This window comes from Drosophila albomicans, chromosome X (genome assembly GCF_009650485.2).
Source record: "Drosophila albomicans strain 15112-1751.03 chromosome X, ASM965048v2, whole genome shotgun sequence".
NCBI lineage: Eukaryota > Metazoa > Arthropoda > Insecta > Diptera > Drosophilidae > Drosophila > Drosophila albomicans.
This window is the reverse complement of record NC_047627.2, coordinates 29,100,812-29,119,764: the sequence shown is the minus strand read 5'-3', so window position 1 is coordinate 29,119,764 and position 18,953 is coordinate 29,100,812. Positions and strand designations below refer to the sequence as shown.

The window sequence follows — 18,953 nt, the reverse complement described above, 5'->3', positions numbered from 1 at the left end:
TTTCAGCTTTGTCGTTAACCGCTTTTGAACCGGTTCAGGCGAATAGATTGTTAAGTTCGTTACGCGTTACAGCTAATGACATTTGTATTTTAGCTTGCAAACTATATTAGATTGTCATTTCGTATTTGAAATACCAAGTTTTGGTTTAGTTTATAAGCATTATATTTATTTAAATTTTAATTGAATTGCTGAAAAGTTTCAAGTATGAAATTAAGTATCATTAAGCATAAATAAATGCAATCAATTTAGTAGTTTCTAAAGTTATTGTGTGCTTCGGATAGAGCATAATCAGTTCGTTGTGCATTCAATTGAATAGTTGTAAAACCGCTGGCGTGATTTGTTGGTTGGTGTGTTGGTTTACGGCTGTCACTAATTTCGGCCTGGTAAATTGAGCCCAACGGCCGCCAGTTGCAAGTTTGAGCTGTGAGCAGCGAGTTTGCCGGCAGACAAATTGCCACTCGTAAGACACACACAACTGAACTGAATGGAAGTGAGTTGAGAGCTGAGAGCTGAAGAGGCAAGAGTAACCCATAGCCAGCGGTACGAATCAGCAATGCCCATTGATTAATTGAACAATAACAAAAGACAGAGAGAGAGAGAGATAGATAGAGAAGAGATCAAGTGAGCTAGAGAATTGAAATAGCGCAAAATTGAATGAATGACGACGATGATTGAGGCACAAAGATGATGACGCAGCAGGCGGCAAACAAAAAAAAAACGAAAAAACACTAAAAAGTCGAACAACTAACGTAGCTGAAGAACAGTTGAACAAATGAAGAATTGAAATGGAAATGGAAATTGAAATTAAATTAGAGGGCAATTAAAGGCATTTGTCACACACATTTTTGAACGAAAGTGCAGCCACACACACAGCGCAGCAGCTGAGCAAGAAGAAGCAGTTGAGATCTTTGCCACCTGCCAACAGAGAGTAGAAAGTCGAGTGAAGCACATAAAGATCTTTTTTACGATGCGATCTGTGAACACACTGAGAGCGAGAGCGAGAGCGAGATCGCTGACTGTGTCGAGTAGTAAAGTCGGTTTATTTCTTTTGGGCTTTTTGCTTTTGTTGTTGTAGTTTTTATCCGACAGATGCATCTGATTAATGAATCTCAATGCTGCCTGCCACACAAAATGCGTAGCAATGTAATTAAGCCCAAGCCAACAACAATTGATGCCGCGTTGAAAGAAAAAGTTGAAATCAACACAAAAAGCCAAAAATTTCACTTTTGCTTGAACTACGAATTTTTTTTTTTTTTTTTTTGTTGTGTGCGCTGTGCTTTGGCAACAATTTTTCGTGTTAGGCCTTGTGATCACCAACATCAGATACTTGGTGAATTCTAACTGTGTTTAATCCCTCGTCGTCTACCTCAACAATTAACAATGGGCCCAGGCCAAAGCAATTGGCGACTGAAGGTCACTTAGACAGTCTTCGACTTGACAAAATTTTGCAGGCAAACATAATATTTAAGTATACCCAGCACACAGTAAACAGAGAGTGTGGGGTATGCTAAATTGAAGCTGCAGTTGCTGAAGTTAATTTATTAAACCAAGAGCTTAAATGTTTAACGAACTTAATTGAGCTTTTGGTACAACTTCCATACTTTCTCACAGTTTCAAGCTCTTTGCTTAACTTAAAAGCTTGACCGACTTTGTTGAGATTTTGGTAGAACTTCCATATTCCTTTAAACACACAAATAAATCTTTTTAAAGAGCTGAGCTGCTGAGCTGTCAACTTACGCATTCTTAAGCTTACAGTTTCAAGCTCTTGACGACCATTGATAAAGCGCATTAACAAAGCTTTTTAAACAGCTTTGACAAATAGCTGGAAGGAATCAGCCTTTTGTGTTTTTTTGACATCAATAACTATATCATTTTAATATAACTTTAAAAACATAGCTAAGCTTTAAACAGAACTTGAAACATTTAGTTTTTGTGTACAATAAATGAAGGACATTAGCAAAGCTTTTATAAAACATTAAATTTTTATAGTGCAACTCGCATTCCATCATTTAATGAGTTTTGTTTCGATTGTGTCGCCAGTGCCAAGCAGAAGAGTTTCAAAGTTGAAGTAGAAGTAGAAGTAGAATAGGAAGCGTGTCAGGGCTAAAGACTAATGTGACCAACTATGGCTAACTGTCTTAGCCCTGGCCAATTGGCCAGACCTTGTCTTAGCGCTGGGAAAATGAACAAAAGAACAAATAGAATAGAGAAAAACAACAAACAAAAACAAAAAACAATAAAACAAAAGCCTAAACTTGTAAACAAATCATCATCATATCTCGCAGATCTTTTTTGTTTTTAATTTTTTATTTTTATTATTACCGAAACTACAAAAACATAACTCTCTTTTGTTTCTCCCAAATTCCAAATTCCCATTTCCCATGCACAGTTCTCAATGTGGCTGCTGGCAAGGCGCCAATGCAAATCTCCACCGATGGCGCTGGCGCTCCACAGAAGGCCATCGATGGCTCCACGTCCGCCTTCTTCACGCCGGACACTTGCTCGCTAACGAAACCGGAACGCTCGCCCTGGTGGTATGTGAATCTCCTCGAGCCCTACATGGTTCAGCTGGTGCGTCTGGACTTTGGAAAATCCTGTTGCGGTAAGTATTCAATTCAATTTTATTTAACCTAATTTTTTGCTGCACAATTAAGTGACAATTTTGAGTTGAAAAACTAGAACTGTATTCATCAAGTAATACATTTATTAATGGTGACTGACTGACAAAACAATTAATGCTCAGTCAGAGCATTAATCAGAGCTAGAAAGCTGCGGATTCTATTATATTCTATTAACGGATTTAAAACTGTAAGCAAAATCAAAAAAAAATGGAAGCAAAGTCTATAAATTCAATTCAATTTAATATATAATAGTAAAGAAAGGCAACAACAAGAGCTTTAATGAGCTTTGAGCTCTGAACTTAAATATGGAAGCACTTTAGCTAAAATTTGCACAGCAAAAAACCGATAAGCATTACATTCTGAATATGCTGTTTTACTTTTAATGAAAGAGTAATTTATAGATGAAGAATATGTTCTTTAAAATATAAAAAAAAAGCTCCTTTAGCATTGAAAGTCAATTAAAATATTCCAAATTAGATTTAATGAGATTTTTCATCAAAGTGAGATAATACAAAAGGCTAAAAAGCTTAACTAAATGAACTAGTAAATTTTAAGGTGCTTTTAATGCTTAAATAAGCTTTAAGTTCAAAGTGAAAGAACTTACAAAGCTCCAGAAAATTAAGCTTTAACGTGATTATAAGTTGCTTAGAGTTTAATTCAGAATATACGCTTACTGTTCAATCAAAATTAACCTTTATATCAAAGTGAAATAATACAAAAAGCTCCAAAGAAAGCTTAACTAAACAAAATTAAGTAAACTTGTAGGTGCTTTTAAGTTGCTAGAATATACATAGAGCTCCGATGAAAGCTTTTTTTAAAAAGCTGGTAAACTTTAAAGTGATTTTAAGTTGTTAAAGACTTCATTAGGAATATATGCGTAGTACTGAAAGCTGCGCCAAAAAAATCATTTCAAAATGTGTTTGAATTAAGTGAGAACCTAGCTGAATTTTTTTGCCACTGCAATTGCCAGAACAACGTAGAAGAAGACAACAACAGCTTAATAAATTTCAGCTGCTGAACTAAGCGAGAAAGATGAGGAGAAAGAGGTGAAGTGGGAGGGAGGGCAACAGTTGAATGCAACCGCAGGCTGACAATGGCAATTGAAGCGACGGCGCAGGGCCAAATGGCAAATGCAGCACGACACAAACTCAACTCCAGAGACAGACAGACAGACAGGTAGAGTGGCTAGACTCGAGCCAAAAAGGGTAGTCGAAACGCCAAGCAAAGGTAAACAACTGTCAGGCGAGCGAAAGAGACAGAGACAGTGAGTGCAAGGGAGAGGGAAAGCAGTCGAGTTAGTTAGTCAGTGAGCCAAAGAGTTTTTTTTTTTTCTTTTCCCAAAAGCCTACTAAAAAAAAAAAAACAGAAAAAAATGCTTTCACTTGGCAGCGCATGTTATGTGATTTTTGCAGTCAAGTTAAGAGTGTGGTGACTCAGTGGGGCAGCACAGCGCAGTAAAGGTCAGAGAGAGAGGGGGGAACAACAAGTTGAAAGAAAGAGAGAGAGAGAAAGAAACAGATAGAGGGCACAAAAGGGGCAAACAAACTCAGCGCCTGGGAGACTTGAATTTATGTTTACTTTCACTGCAACTTCGCTTGCCACATGCCGCATGCCACAGCATCTCACTCACTCACTCACTCACTCATCTTTCTTTCTCTCTCTCTATCTTGCAGGCAACAAACCCGCCACGATTGTGGTGCGTGTGGGCAACAATCGTCCCGATCTGGGCACAAATCCGATTTGCAATCGTTTCACGGGTCTCCTCGAAGCCGGTCAACCGCTTTTCCTGCCCTGCAATCCACCGATGCCCGGCGCCTTTGTCAGCGTCCATCTGGAGAACAATGCCCCGAATCCGTTGTCCATCTGCGAAGCGTTCGTCTACACGGATCAGGCCCTGCCCATCGAACGTTGTCCGACGTTCCGGGATCAACCGCCCGGCGCCTTGGCCTCGTACAATGGCAAATGTTACATTTTCTACAATCGCCAGCCGTTGAATTTCCTGGATGCCCTCAGCTTCTGTCGGTCACGCGGCGGCACCCTGATCAGCGAGAGCAATCCGGCGCTGCAGGGTTTCATCAGCTGGGAGCTGTGGCGTCGCCATCGCAGCGATGTCAGCTCACAGTATTGGATGGGAGCTGTCCGCGATGGCAGCGATCGCAGCAGCTGGAAGTGGGTGAATGGTGAAGAGTTGACGGTTTCATTCTGGAATCATCCTGGCGGGGATGAGGATTGTGCTCGCTTTGATGGCTCCAAGGGTTGGCTGTGGAGCGACACCAATTGCAATACGCTTCTGAACTTCATTTGCCAGCATCAGCCCAAGACTTGTGGTCGCCCTGAACAGCCGCCCAACTCGACGATGATTGCTCTCAATGGCTACGAGGTGGGAGCCCAAATCAAATACAGTTGCGATGCGAATCATTTGCTTGTCGGTCCCGCCACACGCACTTGCCTCGAAACCGGATTCTACAATGAGTTTCCCCCAGTTTGCAAATGTAAGTCTTACCACTATTTCAATTATTTCATCTCTAATATATCGTCGCTCCTCTCTGTAGATATCGAATGCGGTCTGCCGGCAAGCATCGCCCATGGATCGTATGGTTTGCTCAATGGCACCGTCGGCTACCTCAGCCTGGTGAAGTACGCCTGCGACGAGGGATACGAGATGATTGGACGTGCTCTTCTCACCTGCGACTTTGACGAACGGTGGAACGGACCTCCGCCACGCTGTGAAAGTAAGTGAATGATCTATAAATAGATAGATACAGATAAATAGACATAGAGAGATATAGATACATACATATAGATAGTTAATAAGATAGATATTAATGGACATAGATGGAAACAGATAAATATAGATACATAGATACAGAAAGATGTAGATACTTATAGATAGATATAGATTAAAATAGAATAGAAGATTGTATCATATGTATCGTATATGGGTAACTGAAACAATTTGTAAAATAAGTAAAGATTATTCTTATAGCTCTAGAACAGCATTATATTTAGATCTAAGATTGCTTCTAGAAACTTTTTCTGGTTTACGATAAAATATATGAATTTTCATTATCATTTTTTGGTTTGCATACGAATTCGTTAATTTTTGCCATTATCTTATAACAGAATAAGAATTCCAAAATCATTCTTAGCTTTAATCACGAGCTAAAAGATTCATTTTTATTAAAAATAATAAAATGTGTTGGTAAACGTAAAGGAAAATTACCCATATGCTGAAATAAATCTTTTTTTGCCATCCGTCTGGCTGTCTGTCCATCAGTTTGCATAGCTGCAACTGGTAAACTTGGCCAGCTAGCTTCATGAAATTTATATACAAAACTGTTGTGATGCATAGCTATGTTTTAGTGGATAACCGAGCCCCCTAATGGCCTCTGAAAGTATTGCAATAGGAAATTCAAAATGTACTACCACAACAACAAAACACTTTTAAAGCATTCCGTCTACATTTGCCATTCACCATAAAAATAAAGCTGTAGTTAATAATCACTGCACACATTATTCAGGTTAGCAACCCTATCTATCCGTCTTTCTGTCTGTCCGTTCGCAAGAACTTTTATAACTCTAATTAATATCAGCTTATTTCTGTTGGTTGTGGCTTGTTATTCTGTGGAACAGCAAAGAGTAAAGGATAGACAACAAAAAGATCTAAATTATTATTTGAACAGTCAGTTTGGCAACCCTATCTATTCGTCTTTCTGTCTGTCCGTTCGCAAGAACATCTATAAGTCAAGAACTAGTTAACCAACAACAATCAAATTTATCAAGCTTATAGTTGTGTCTCATGCTCAGCTGTAGATGATTTTACACCTTAGCCAAGCCCCCAAAATGAGCGTATAAAGATGCCAGACTCCTCTTAGTACGTCCTTTACTCACTCTACCCCTTTTTTGTGCCCTCCACAGTTGTTGAATGCGACACTCTGCCCGGCAACTACTACAACACGATCATCAGTGCACCCAACGGCACCTACTACGGCTCCAAGGCGGAGATCAGCTGTCCACCTGGCTATCGCATGGAAGGACCTCGTGTGCTCAGCTGCCTGGCCACCGGACAATGGAGCAGCGCTCTGCCGCGTTGCATCAAATTGGAACCCGCCACGCTGGCAACATCAGCCGCACCACCGCCACCACCACCGCAACCGCCATCACCCGCCTCCACGGCGGCAGCGCCCACGAGGCCAAAGGTCACGCCCAGCACAAGTCGGACGCCCGCGTATCGTGCGCCTGTTAGCAGCACCACAAGCACCACATCGAGCAGCTCAGCGGCAAGTTATCCACATCCCAGCATTCACACTCCACAGGTGGAGATCAATGGCGAAGGTGAGTCAATGGGATGATGACAGAATTGAATGAGACATACAAAAATTAAGTAAGAAAGAAAGAATAACGAATTCAAGCAAAGCAGTGCAGTATTATTCTTAAAATATACCAAATTAGTATACCACACAAAATACTAAAATATATCAAAGGCTATATTTGGTATATACATTCACAATTTCGATGTTATTCTTAAAATATACAAATTAATATACCACACAAAATACTAAAATACACTAAGCGATATACTAAAATATATCAAAGGCTATATTTGGTATATATTATACATTCACAATATCGATATTATTCTTAAAATATACCAAATTAGTATACCACACAAAATACTAAAATACACCAAACTATATATTTGGAATATTGATATATTGCTTACATTCAAAATTCATATAGTACATAATATACTACCTGTTACATGTGTAAATGTTTTTACATGTGTAAAAACCAAAAGTTCCATAGTGAAAATGCAAAATATTGAATCATTCATCATCAGATACAAATTGAGCCCAAGTGAAAAGTTCTTAAATCGAGAAAATTATAAAATAATTATAGATTATTCATAATAGATTTTCGAAGTTCAAGTATGCATATTCCCATAGATTGCAAAGATGATTGTCAAATCTTTTATGTTATGTTATTATTGAGCTCAAATTTAAAGAAAATCTCAAGACAAAATGAACCACTCTCCTGAAATAGATAATTTTATTTTAATGTTATTATTCTTTCATATTTAGTTGGATTGACTAATTAACATTTTTGGTTTTTCTAAAAACCGTCTTAGTCCTATATTTTACAATATGGGATTTATAATATTTACTCTAGTTACACTTCATCTTAGAATACATTTTGTATTTAAGTTGTTAATCGGAAAGCATGCGCGAAACAAAAATATATAACATAATATAATGAGAATACACAAAATTCTTGAATTTGAGAGACTTTCGAACTGACAAGTTTTCCAAATTTCTAAATTCTACGAATAAAGATTGCAATTCAGTTTCAAACACTGTTTTAGAACAATATTTCTTAATTGCAATCATTAAAGAAGAAATTTTCTAGATCAAAAAGTGCTCAAAATCAAGATAATTACAATTGAAGATTGAAATTCAGTAACTTTTTAAACAAATATTTTTTAATTTCTATCATTAAAGAAGAACTTTTCTAGATCGAAACCTTTTTTTAAGATAAAAAATTGCTCAAATTGATGATTATGTCTATTAGTCTTTAGAACTCAACTTTTCTGTCCGTTCTTATAACAACTAAACTGATAAAATCGTCTTTTGTTTAGCCGACTCCGATGAGGATATCATCAATGTGCCAGTGCCCGGCACCGTTCGCGAAGAGTTCCCACCACGTCGCACCGTTCGTCCCGTGCTCATACCCAAGAAGCCAAACAGCACGCCAGCCACCAGCAGCAGCTCGTCTTCATCCTCTTCATCTTCATCCTCCTCCTCTTCGACGAGCACCACGCAGTACGCACCTGGAGCACCAGTGTCCACATATGCTCCAACACCGCCTCGAACTCGTCCCACGCTGGAGACGACGACGCGCAACACTCAGCAGATCATTCTCAACTCGCATCCGCAGGATAATGAGATTGCCGATAGCGTCAATATACGACAGAATCAATCGCCCAATGTCAATGTTCCGTTCGCTGTCGACAATCCCGATCGCAAGGAGACCAAGGAGGCAAAACTTAATCTGGGCGCCATTGTGGCTTTGGGTGCTTTTGGTGGCTTCGTTTTCCTTGCTGCCGTCATCACAACGATTGTCATTCTGGTCAGAAGGTGAGTGGCGAGCTATATTCCCCTACATATTTTGTCCCCCCCCCCCCACTTTTTCCCATTAATTAATCACTGCAATTTAATTTGGAATAAGCTTAAAGTGAAGTTGTTTTCAGTTCAATTGTATTGTGAGTAGATAATTGAATCGTAATGAGATTGAAATAGAAGTGAGTTTGAACTTATAGCAATGTTTCATCAGTTAAACCGGCGAGCATTACCTTATCTTACTTATCTCACTTAAGGGTCATTTCAATTCAAATTTATACTTTATACAGAATATTTAGTAAATTACAAGCAATGTTTATTATTCGTCAGTTAGTACAGCAAGCATTGAAAGAGTATTTCAAGTTCACAATTAATATTCAATTAAAGCTTACTTACCTCACTTAAGGGCCACTTCAATTTAAATCATTTATACTTAAAGGAAAGTCAAAGGAATGTTTAGTAAATTACAAGCAAAGTTAATCTAGTGAACATTGAAAGAGCATTTCTAGTTAAACATTAATCTTTAATAAATGTTTATCTCACTTAAGGGCCATTTCAATTCAAATGTATACTTTATATAGAATATTTAGTAAATTACACGCAATGTTTATTATTCATCAGTTAGTACAGCAAGTACTGAAAGAGTATTTCAAGTTCACAGTTAATCTTCAATTAATGCGAATACACACTTAACGGCCACTTTAATTTAAATCATTTATACTTAAAGGAAGGTCAAAGGAATGTTTAGTAAATTACAAGCAAAGTTAATATGGTGAACATTAAAAGAGTATTTCCAGTTAAACATTAATCTTCAATTAAAGCTTAACTCACTTAAGGGCCATTTCAATTGAAATCATTTAAACTTTAAGGAAAGGCTATGGTGTGCTTAGGAATATGTTTTTGCTTGTCTTAACGCTTTTATAAGCTTAACTTAACTTTATGTAAAGCTATTACGCGGCAAACTTGCTTAGCGGCCACTTCACACTTAGGCGCCAATTTAATTTTTTGTACAAAAATTCGCTTAGTAGCCTAAATACAATTCAAAGAAAATTCTTCCGTATCTTTAGATCATTTTGTAGATGTACTTAACGTCTTTGCGTTTAGTGGTCTATTTTTAAGAAGACCACTTGAGGCCGCTAAGCGAGATATAAGCCATTGACAATCAATCGAGAATGCAATATTATTAAGATTTTGAATTTAAAGCATTTAGATGCAAAGGTATTTGAATTGGCTTCAAAATATTAGTTTAATGAATCATAATTTGATGAAGATAATATTAATCCAATTTACCAATTAACCATTGTCAACATTTAATGACTTACAAATCGCTAGAATTTCAACATTAATGGATTTCTTAAAGTGCAATTGAAATATGAGAAATAATAAGTGAAATTAAATGAAAGAAAAGTCGCTATAAACCTTACTTTATTAGCTTCGATTTTATTTAAACGCATTTCAAGTAGGAATTGCAATGAAAACTCGCTATAAACTGTTATTTATGAGTTAATTTTATGTCGTATTTAATTCAAGTCGCTTTATTAGTTTATTTGAATGATAACTTTGTGGAGTTTATTAGTTGATAGCTTAAACTTTAGCTAGTGATCAATATTTAATATGTGAACGAACCTGAACTTCGGGCACACACAAAATTCCTCCCATTTCCTCCCCTTCCCCCTAAACACCCACCAAAACAAATTGCTTCTACTTCTAGTGCTGTTTGTTATTCTTTTGCTCTATGTCGTTGTACTTCCTCTTCTTCTTCTTCAACTTATTCTTCTTCTCCTATAACTATTACTATATATAATATTGTTGTTGTTGTTGTTAAGGCTGTAGATCGCTTCCTAACGCTTCTTTTCCACAACTCTCTCCTGACTTTTCATCACCATGCATAAAACTGTACATTTACCCGGCGAAAAGAGAGAGAGCGAGAGAGTGGGAGAGAGACTCTCACACACTCAGACAAAGCAAAGAGAGAGAGTCTCTCCCCACACACACACCCATACACACTCATACACACACACACACACACACACAGACAGAGACATGTTTACTTCAAACGCTTTCTCTTTCTTGTTGTACAACTCTCTTTTTTCGTTTCTCGTTCTCTCTCTCTCTCTCGTGATCCAATCAGCACCCCGAACAGCAAACGGCGGCACCTTGCTAAACATTTAACCAATTACCATCATCATCATCAACATCATCATCATCAACAACAACATCATCAACATCAACATCACCAACAACATCACCAACAGCAGCAGCAGCAACGAGAGAAGCGCCAGCGACAACATCAACATCAGCAACATCATCAGCAGCAACAACATCAATATGGACAACAGTCATCGGTCACCCGGTTGCCCAGTTATGCCACAGCAACTGCCACAAGTGCCACCAGCTATGCCTCAACAGCTCAACTGACACGCTGCAGCGGTGGCGGTGGCGGTCACAAGGGCAGCTGCAGCATCAGTTCGCGTCGTGATCGCAGTCGTGGCTATCACCTGCGTCTCTTTGGCGACGGAGGCGGAGGCGGAGGCTATGGCAGCATTAGCTCCAGCACTCGGTGCGAGGCGACAACGACGTTGGGGACGACGCCTTCGTTGTGGTACAGCGTGCTCGCATTGCCCTTTGATGATCAGAAGTTGGCGCGACGAGAGCTGAGCACCTATGGACGTGGCTATAGAGCGAGGGCGGGACTCTTTAGCAGCACGCACATGTGAGAAGAGAACGAGATGAAGAGAGAGATAGAGAGAGGGAGAGTAGGAATGAAATAACATAATAGAACAGAGCTCAAGCCAAAGAAGAACCGAAATGAGCGCAAAGAAACGAATGGAATTGGAACGAAACGATATGGAATGAAACGAAAATGATGTGGAATGAAACACAAACTGCCACAAAGTCAAATGATATGCTACTAAATGTCATAAAACGAAGAAACGTGGAATGGAACTGGATGGAATGAAACGGAACGTAATGGAATGAAACCGAAAGACGTGCAATGGAATGGGATGGAAAGAAATTGAACGTAATGGAATACAACGAAGAGACGTGGAATGGAACGAAACAGAATGGAATGAAACACATCGAAATGAAATGAAACAAAGAGACGTGAAACGGAACGGAATGGAATGAAACGCATGGAATTGAACTGAATGTATATAATAAACATCAAGCTAAAGCTAATTGAAATGCAATCAAAATGAAAATGAACGCAAACGGAATGCAATGGAATGAAACGAAACGAAGTGAAATCAGAACCGAATGTTATGGAATGAAACGAAACGAAGTGAAATCAAAACCGAAAGCTACCTGCGAATCAAATGTGAACGTGTGCCAAAGATCAGCTACAAACAAAAACAAAAAACGAAAACGAAAACAAAACACAACAAACACTCCACTCCGCTCTTCTCTATGCAAGCAATCAATCAATCAATCAAGCACTCAATCAAACGAAATCAGAGCTTCAATCGCAACCGCACTACGGCCATACACACTAAATGTAAGCAGCCAAAAACAAAATACCAAATGTACAATCAAACTACACCAAACAACAACAGACAACAACCACAACAACAACACACTCGGCTCAATCAGCGAGTCAATCAAGCAATCAAACACAATACAAAACTCTAAACACACAAGTCAAGCAAAAAAGCAAAAACAAAAACACACACAACTTGGAAACATTTTGTTTTGGATGGAATGCTGTGGGGGGCTGCCTCTTTGCTGGTTTTCATTTTGCATCAATCAGTCAATCAAGCTGTTGTCGGGTCACACACACTCACACACACACACACACACTCACGTACAACATGCACACGCACACAAACACACGCAAAAACATGCATCCATTGTACATGCTCTGTCCCTTTCTGGTCTATGTCTGCAGCGCTCTCTCACTCTCTCTCTCTCTCTGTCTCTCTTTCTCTGTGTGTCATTTCTCATCTGTCATCTCTGTCATCTGTGTATTGTAATCTCTGTTGGATGTTGTCGCTAATCTCTTACACTGCACTGCACTCGCTCTCTCTCTCTCTCTATCTTTTTACCTCTCTCTGTCTCGTACCTTCCTTTTGTTTTTGTAACTAACACGCCCCGTTATACAATTTAGTTATAAAAAAAAAACATGAAATTACTGCAAATATATTCAATTAATCAATTTCTCTTTTCTTCTCTCTCTCTCTCTCTCTCTTTTGATGTCTCTCTCGCTCGCGCAGAAACCGCACCACGCAACATTATCGCCATCGCGCCTCGCCCGACTGCAACACCGTCGCCAGCTTTGATAGCTCCACATCTGGTTCACGCAACGGCCTCAACAGGTTTGTGTCTTGGCTCACTTTGCACTGTGCACCCTGTAAAACACTTGATGACAAAAGCTAATTGCTATGCATTCTGTCTCGGATCAGTTTGCAACTTGATAGCAAAAGCTAATTACTATGCGTTATGATTTGGCGCACTTTGCACAACACATAATGACAAAAGCTAATTGCTATGATTTGTGTCTTGGTGCACTTCGCAATGTGCACTTTGTACATTAGACAACATTATAAAAAAGCTAATTGATATTCTTTATGTCTTGACGCACTTTGTACTGTGCACTTTGCACAAGGCATGATGACAAAAGCTCATTGGTATGCCTTGTGTTTTTGTGCACGTTGCTCAACACATATTGACAAAAGTTGATTGCTATGCTTTGTATCTTAGATCAGTTTGCACTGTGCACTTTGCACAACACTTGATGACAATAGCTAATTGCTATGTTTCGAGTCTTGGCTCACTTTGAACTGTGCACTTTGCACATGATTACAAAAGCTAAATGCTATACATTGCTCACACTATAAAATTCGTGATGACAAGAGCTAATTCTTATGCTTTGTGTGTTGGCTGACTTTGACAAAAGCTGATTGATATGCCTTGGCTCAATTACGGACATTGCAAAAGCTAATTGCTATATTTTGTGTTTTGCTGCACTTTGCCCAAAATGATGACAAAAGCTAATTGCAATGCTTTCTGTCTTGGCACACCATGATGACAAAAGCTAATTGCTATATTTTGTGTTTTGCTGCACTTTGCCAAAATTATGACAAAAACTAACTTTGTGACTTCGTTTATTTGAGCACTTTTCACAACACGTGATGACAGAAGCTAATTGCCATGCGCTGTGTCTTGGATCAGTTTTCATTTTGCATTCGCACATCACATTACATGATGACAAAAGCTAATTGCAATGCTTTTTGTCTTGGCACAACATCATGACAAAAGCTAATTGCTATATTTTGTGTTTTGCTGCACTTTGCCAAATTTATGACAAAAGCTAACTTTGTGACTTCGTTTATTTGAGTACTTTTCACAACACATGATGACAAAAGCTAATTGCCATGCGCTGTGTCTTGGATCAGTTTTCATTTTGCATTCGCACATCACATCACACGATGACAAAAGCTAATTACAATGCTTTTTGTCTTGGCACAACATGATGACAAAAGCTAATTGCTATGCTTTGTGTTTTGTCACACTTTGCACAACATGATGACAAAAGCTAACTTTGTAACTTCGTTTATTTGAGCACTTTTCAAAACACATGATGACAAAAGATAATTGTTATATGACATTTACCTTGCAGATACTATCGCCAGGCCTGGGAGAATCTGCATGAATCGGCCTCGAAGAACAGCTCTCACAATGCGCTGCGTCGCAAGGAGACTCTCGATCCACCAAGCATGACGCGTTCCCGCGACAATCTGCGCGACAATATGCAACGTTCTCGCGAGAATCTCGACAGGTGAGCACAAAATATATATATAGATAGAAGGTGAGATAACTAATTCTTATGTGATTTCCCTTTTCGTAGATGTGGCCGCGATAATTATGGAATGCGTGACAACTCGGAGATGGTTGTGTCCGATGTGTGCTTGAAGGGCGAGAAGAAGCGACATCATCATCATCATCACAAGAGCAGCTCCCGCAATGGCGATTATCGTGATCGCGATCAATCCGCTGGCCGGCGTGATCATCATAGGCACAGCGGTGGCGGCGGCGGTGGCGGTGGCGCCGGCGGTGGTGGCGGACACTATTGACCAACCATGATCATAACCATCAGTGTGGAGCAATAGCAACGCGCAGCCTTGGCAAAGAGCAAAAAAAGCAAAGAAAAAATGAAAATTATCCATCTGCAGCACAACGAGCAAACTTTTTTTTTTTTGTTTTTCAAAACTTACAAATTTTGAACTTAACTTTTAAGCGAGGTATTTTTTTTAAATGAATGTAACAATTTTTTTTTTGTATTCGAAACTATTATGAAATGGGCAGCGCTTTAGTTGTTTAGGTCTGCTTATAGCGAAAACGATAAAAGTTAATGGGTTAGAAAAGGAAGAAGAAGAAGAAGTAGTAGAAAAAGAAGCCGAAAATGTTGCAAGAGCAAATTTAATTGCAACATTTGCAAGTCAATAGCAGCGCTACCATAGCTATATATATATATCTACCGTATATCTTACTATATATCGTAAATCGTATATAGTAAATCGAATATCGTAAATCGTATACCGTAAATCGTATATCGTACATCGAATATCGTATTTGCATAATTCTCCCATTTCATCTTGTCTTGTCTAATTTATACTTCAAGATTTTTAGTTGAAAACTTTTTATGAATTAGTTGTAGAAAGAAAACAAGAAAAAAGAAAATGCAAAAAAAAAAAAAACGAATTGTGTGTGGCAAAAGGCAAAAGCGAAAAGCGAGGCGTGGCGGTTTAATCGTGTTAGTTATTAATTGAGATACCAGCACAGCCTTCACATTATATCAATATTACTATATATAGTCCCTCACTCCCCCCCTCCTCACCACTCCACGCGGCCCCTTCACCCCCTTCACCCCCTCCTCCTTCCACTCTCACTCGAATCAGCTGAAATTATGTGCAACTTGGTTTCGCTTGAGGGCGAGAAACTTAAGCCAAATCGACTTGCTCATAGTCGCAATTAACTTAGAAACTCCAGAAATTCCAGAATATGCAATCATAGATCACAAACAAATAAAAAACAAAACAAAACAAAACAAAATGATTAAAAAGATACCAAGTAGCAGCAGAAAAAAATTATAAATAATATTGTAGAACGCGTGCCATTAACGGCAACAAAAAGTAAAAATATAAAACGAAACGTAAACTAGAACAAAATGTTAACATAATGAATTTACATTTTACATACATATATATTTCATTTCTTGCTGCACCATTTGATTTACATTCATCATATATATTCACATAATCTTTTGTCGCATAGAAATTAGTTACTTTTCCATATAATTTAGAGTGTTTGTTTTTGAGTGTATAAATTTTATGCAAAGACGAAAAAAAAGCCGCAGAGTATGCAATATTATTTGTATTTCGTGCATTATTTCCAATGTAAATAATAATAATTTATTTCATAAATAAAACAATGATCATTTTAACTAATACATGAAGCCATTCGTTTTACTTGGGATTCAAATTGAAAAGTTGGCGCCAACATTTACCATCGCCATCTATGGGCACCTATTTTATTGCTATCATAAGAAATTGCAAATTATAGAGTATGCAATATTATTTGTATTTCATGCTTTATTTCCATAATAATATATTTAATTTACAAAACAATATTCATTTTAATTAATACATGAACAGATATGTTTTAATTGCATTGTCATCTGATTCAAATTTAGAAGTTGTCGCCAACCGCTTCTGGCGCCATCTGTTGACAATTATTTTATTGCTCTTACGTGAAGTTGGCTGCGCGCGATTCGATAAGCGCAACTATCGACTCCCGATAGACTGCGTGCATATCAGCTGATAGTTTGGTATATTCTGGTATATTGCTGGCGAATACAACCCTGCGAGCACGCCACATTGTGACTGCTGCTGTCAAATTGACATTTGCGCGCTGCACATCTCTTTCGCTCTTTCTTCTTCGAGTGTTCGCCATACAAGATGGTGCGTCTAATAAAAATTTTTTTCCACGTTCAACCAAAATTAAAATCGCCAATTTCTAATAACATCCGTGATTATTTTTAACTGAAAATATGTGAAAACGATAGCAAGTGTGCCAAGAAATGTGAAATTCGTAAAATTTTTGCACGACCGGCGTGTGCAAATACGATTTGCCAACATAAACAAATTGGCGATTTTAATTTGTTATTTTTTTTTTTGTATATGTGTTGTGTGAGTGTGTTACTAATTCAATGTTTGTACGCTTTTACAGACGAAGGGTACCTCGAGCTTTGGTAAACGCCACAATAAGACGCACACCTTGTGCCGTCGCTGTGGACGTTCCTCCTACCACATCCAGAAGTCCACTTGCGCTCAGTGCGGTTATCCAGCTGCCAAGTTGCGTTCGTGTAAGTAGAGTAACTGAAACACCCTGTGCTCTTAACTGGCACATGTCAGCATGATTTTAATTGCGTTTTGTTTTTCCCCATTAGACAACTGGTCCGTTAAGGCCAAGAGGAGGAAGACCACTGGCACTGGCCGCATGAGCCACTTGAAGGTGGTGCGCCGCCGTTTCCGCAACGGATTCCGCGAGGGAACCCAGGCCAAGCCCAAGAAGGCCCAGGCCGGCAAATAAATTTCAACTTCAACCAACTCCATGGAAATAATTGAAAACATCTTGTGCAGAGCCACAACAGCAAAAACCAACCGCCTAAACATGTGTGTTTTGCCAGGAGCGAAATAAATTTACTTTTTTTTGATTAAGTGAATGTGCGTTACACTATTTTTTTTTTCCTGTTTCGGTGTGTGAAATGTGCAAGGCGCGAAAAAGGCGTCGCAACAACAAGCAGCAAATGAAAAAAGCGCAAAATAGCCTTCTCTTTTTTTTCCTTATGCTTTCGCAAATCTTTTTTTTACATTTTTTTTTATTGTGCTTTGCAATTACATATATGATTGTGAGTGTGTTAAAATAATTGTTGTTGCGGCACTTTGGAGAGCTGAACCACATTTTCACGTTGGATGGATGAATGGATTGATTGATTGACTGACTGACACAACACCAAGGTATGTAACTATAGAGGCAATTTTCTTCTATTGCAAATATGTATTTTTGACGTACGGCGAATTGAATTGTGTATTGCCTGCCCGCTTGCACCTAGAACGACAAACGGCAGACCTGCAAAAGCATTCAACAACTGTGGCGCAAAAGCAAACAAAAAGCAAAAGGAATTATGCATCTCTATAGTTGCGTGCCCCCCTCATCACGACTATGTATTCGGCAAAGAGGGTGACAATGGGCAAGTGGCTTGCTCTTTGCCTGCCGTGTCTCTTAGCACAGGGTGTGTAATGCAATGAGGCCCCTGTTTAGCACATCGAACTCGTCTCTTCACCTCTGCTCAACTATAATAGTTTATCATCTGTACTCTACATTGCAATACACTACACTACAAAATTCAATTCAAACGCCAATTTTTAATATTATTTAAACTCATTATATTAACTTTTTGTATACTTTAAATTATCGTTTGCCATATTTTCAATTTATTTTATCGGTATACACCGATTGTTTTAAACATTTCATTTTTATATTTAACAATCGGATAACTTCGATTTATATCTTGGCAAATATCTCTTTTTACTATTGTAGTGTTTATATTTCAATTTTATTGGCTTCTCAGTCATTCATTTCCCATATTTTAATTTATATATCATATTCACATTTCGGATAAATTCGATTGATCTTTTGGCAATGTCTTAAACTTTTACCCCTAGAATTTCTAAACCATTTTCATTTCTTCATACTTACACGTTTATATCACCTGACTTTACAACTCAGTTCTGAATCAAGCATATTTCTTTTATCGAGCGAGAGACTTTATATTTCTTGTGGGCCTCTTTAAACTTGGGGAATTCTGGTGTGAATGGATTTGTTGACATATGGAACTTATTTAGAGATGAGGATTAGAAGTTGCTCTTGATATTTCTTGAAAATCTCTTATAGTTGTGGGTAGGATATTTTTTCAACTACGGCTGAATATTCTCAGATCAACTATTTACAGCTTGCTATGTTGTTGTTTTCGGCAAATTGTATATTGAAATTGGATTTCTCTATTGAAATTTGTTGCTGAATGGATTATGCTTTTCTTCGTTGGGTTTTCTTTTCAACATCTGTGGTACGCTATTATTGTAACACATTTCTAGGGCTTTTCAACAGCTGCTGGAATTTGGAGATGGAAGAATCACGCCGACTGGACTATAAAAGA

General features: G+C 38.3%; 2 protein-coding genes across 3 annotated transcripts in view; both read left to right on the top strand.

Moving 5' to 3' along the window:
- Positions 1-15,904, top strand: part of LOC117575639 (uncharacterized) — a 41,649-nt gene extending 25,745 nt beyond the window's left edge. Inside the window, exons 4-13 of one of the 2 annotated variants that reach the window (XM_034259930.2) lie at positions 2,390-2,602; positions 4,295-5,113; positions 5,174-5,353; positions 6,540-6,956; positions 8,257-8,755; positions 10,869-11,173; positions 11,258-11,450; positions 12,949-13,050; positions 14,355-14,513; positions 14,583-15,904. In XM_034259930.2, the coding sequence (XP_034115821.1) occupies positions 2,390-2,602; positions 4,295-5,113; positions 5,174-5,353; positions 6,540-6,956; positions 8,257-8,755; positions 10,869-11,173; positions 11,258-11,450; positions 12,949-13,050; positions 14,355-14,513; positions 14,583-14,808 (3,113 nt within the window). In that variant the 3' untranslated portion in view covers positions 14,809-15,904. The remainder of the gene's footprint in view (positions 1-2,389; positions 2,603-4,294; positions 5,114-5,173; positions 5,354-6,539; positions 6,957-8,256; positions 8,756-10,868; positions 11,174-11,257; positions 11,451-12,948; positions 13,051-14,354; positions 14,514-14,582) is intronic. The other variant, XM_034259922.2, reaches the window with a different exon arrangement.
- Positions 15,905-16,576: 672 nt separating this feature from the next.
- On the top strand, positions 16,577-17,454 carry LOC117573958 (probable 60S ribosomal protein L37-A). Its single transcript, XM_034257501.2, has 3 exons — positions 16,577-16,695; positions 16,964-17,099; positions 17,184-17,454. Exons 1-3 carry the CDS (start codon positions 16,693-16,695, stop codon positions 17,324-17,326), a joined length of 282 nt encoding a protein of 93 aa, XP_034113392.1. The 5' UTR covers positions 16,577-16,692; the 3' UTR covers positions 17,327-17,454.
- The last annotated feature ends 1,499 nt before the right edge of the window (positions 17,455-18,953 follow it).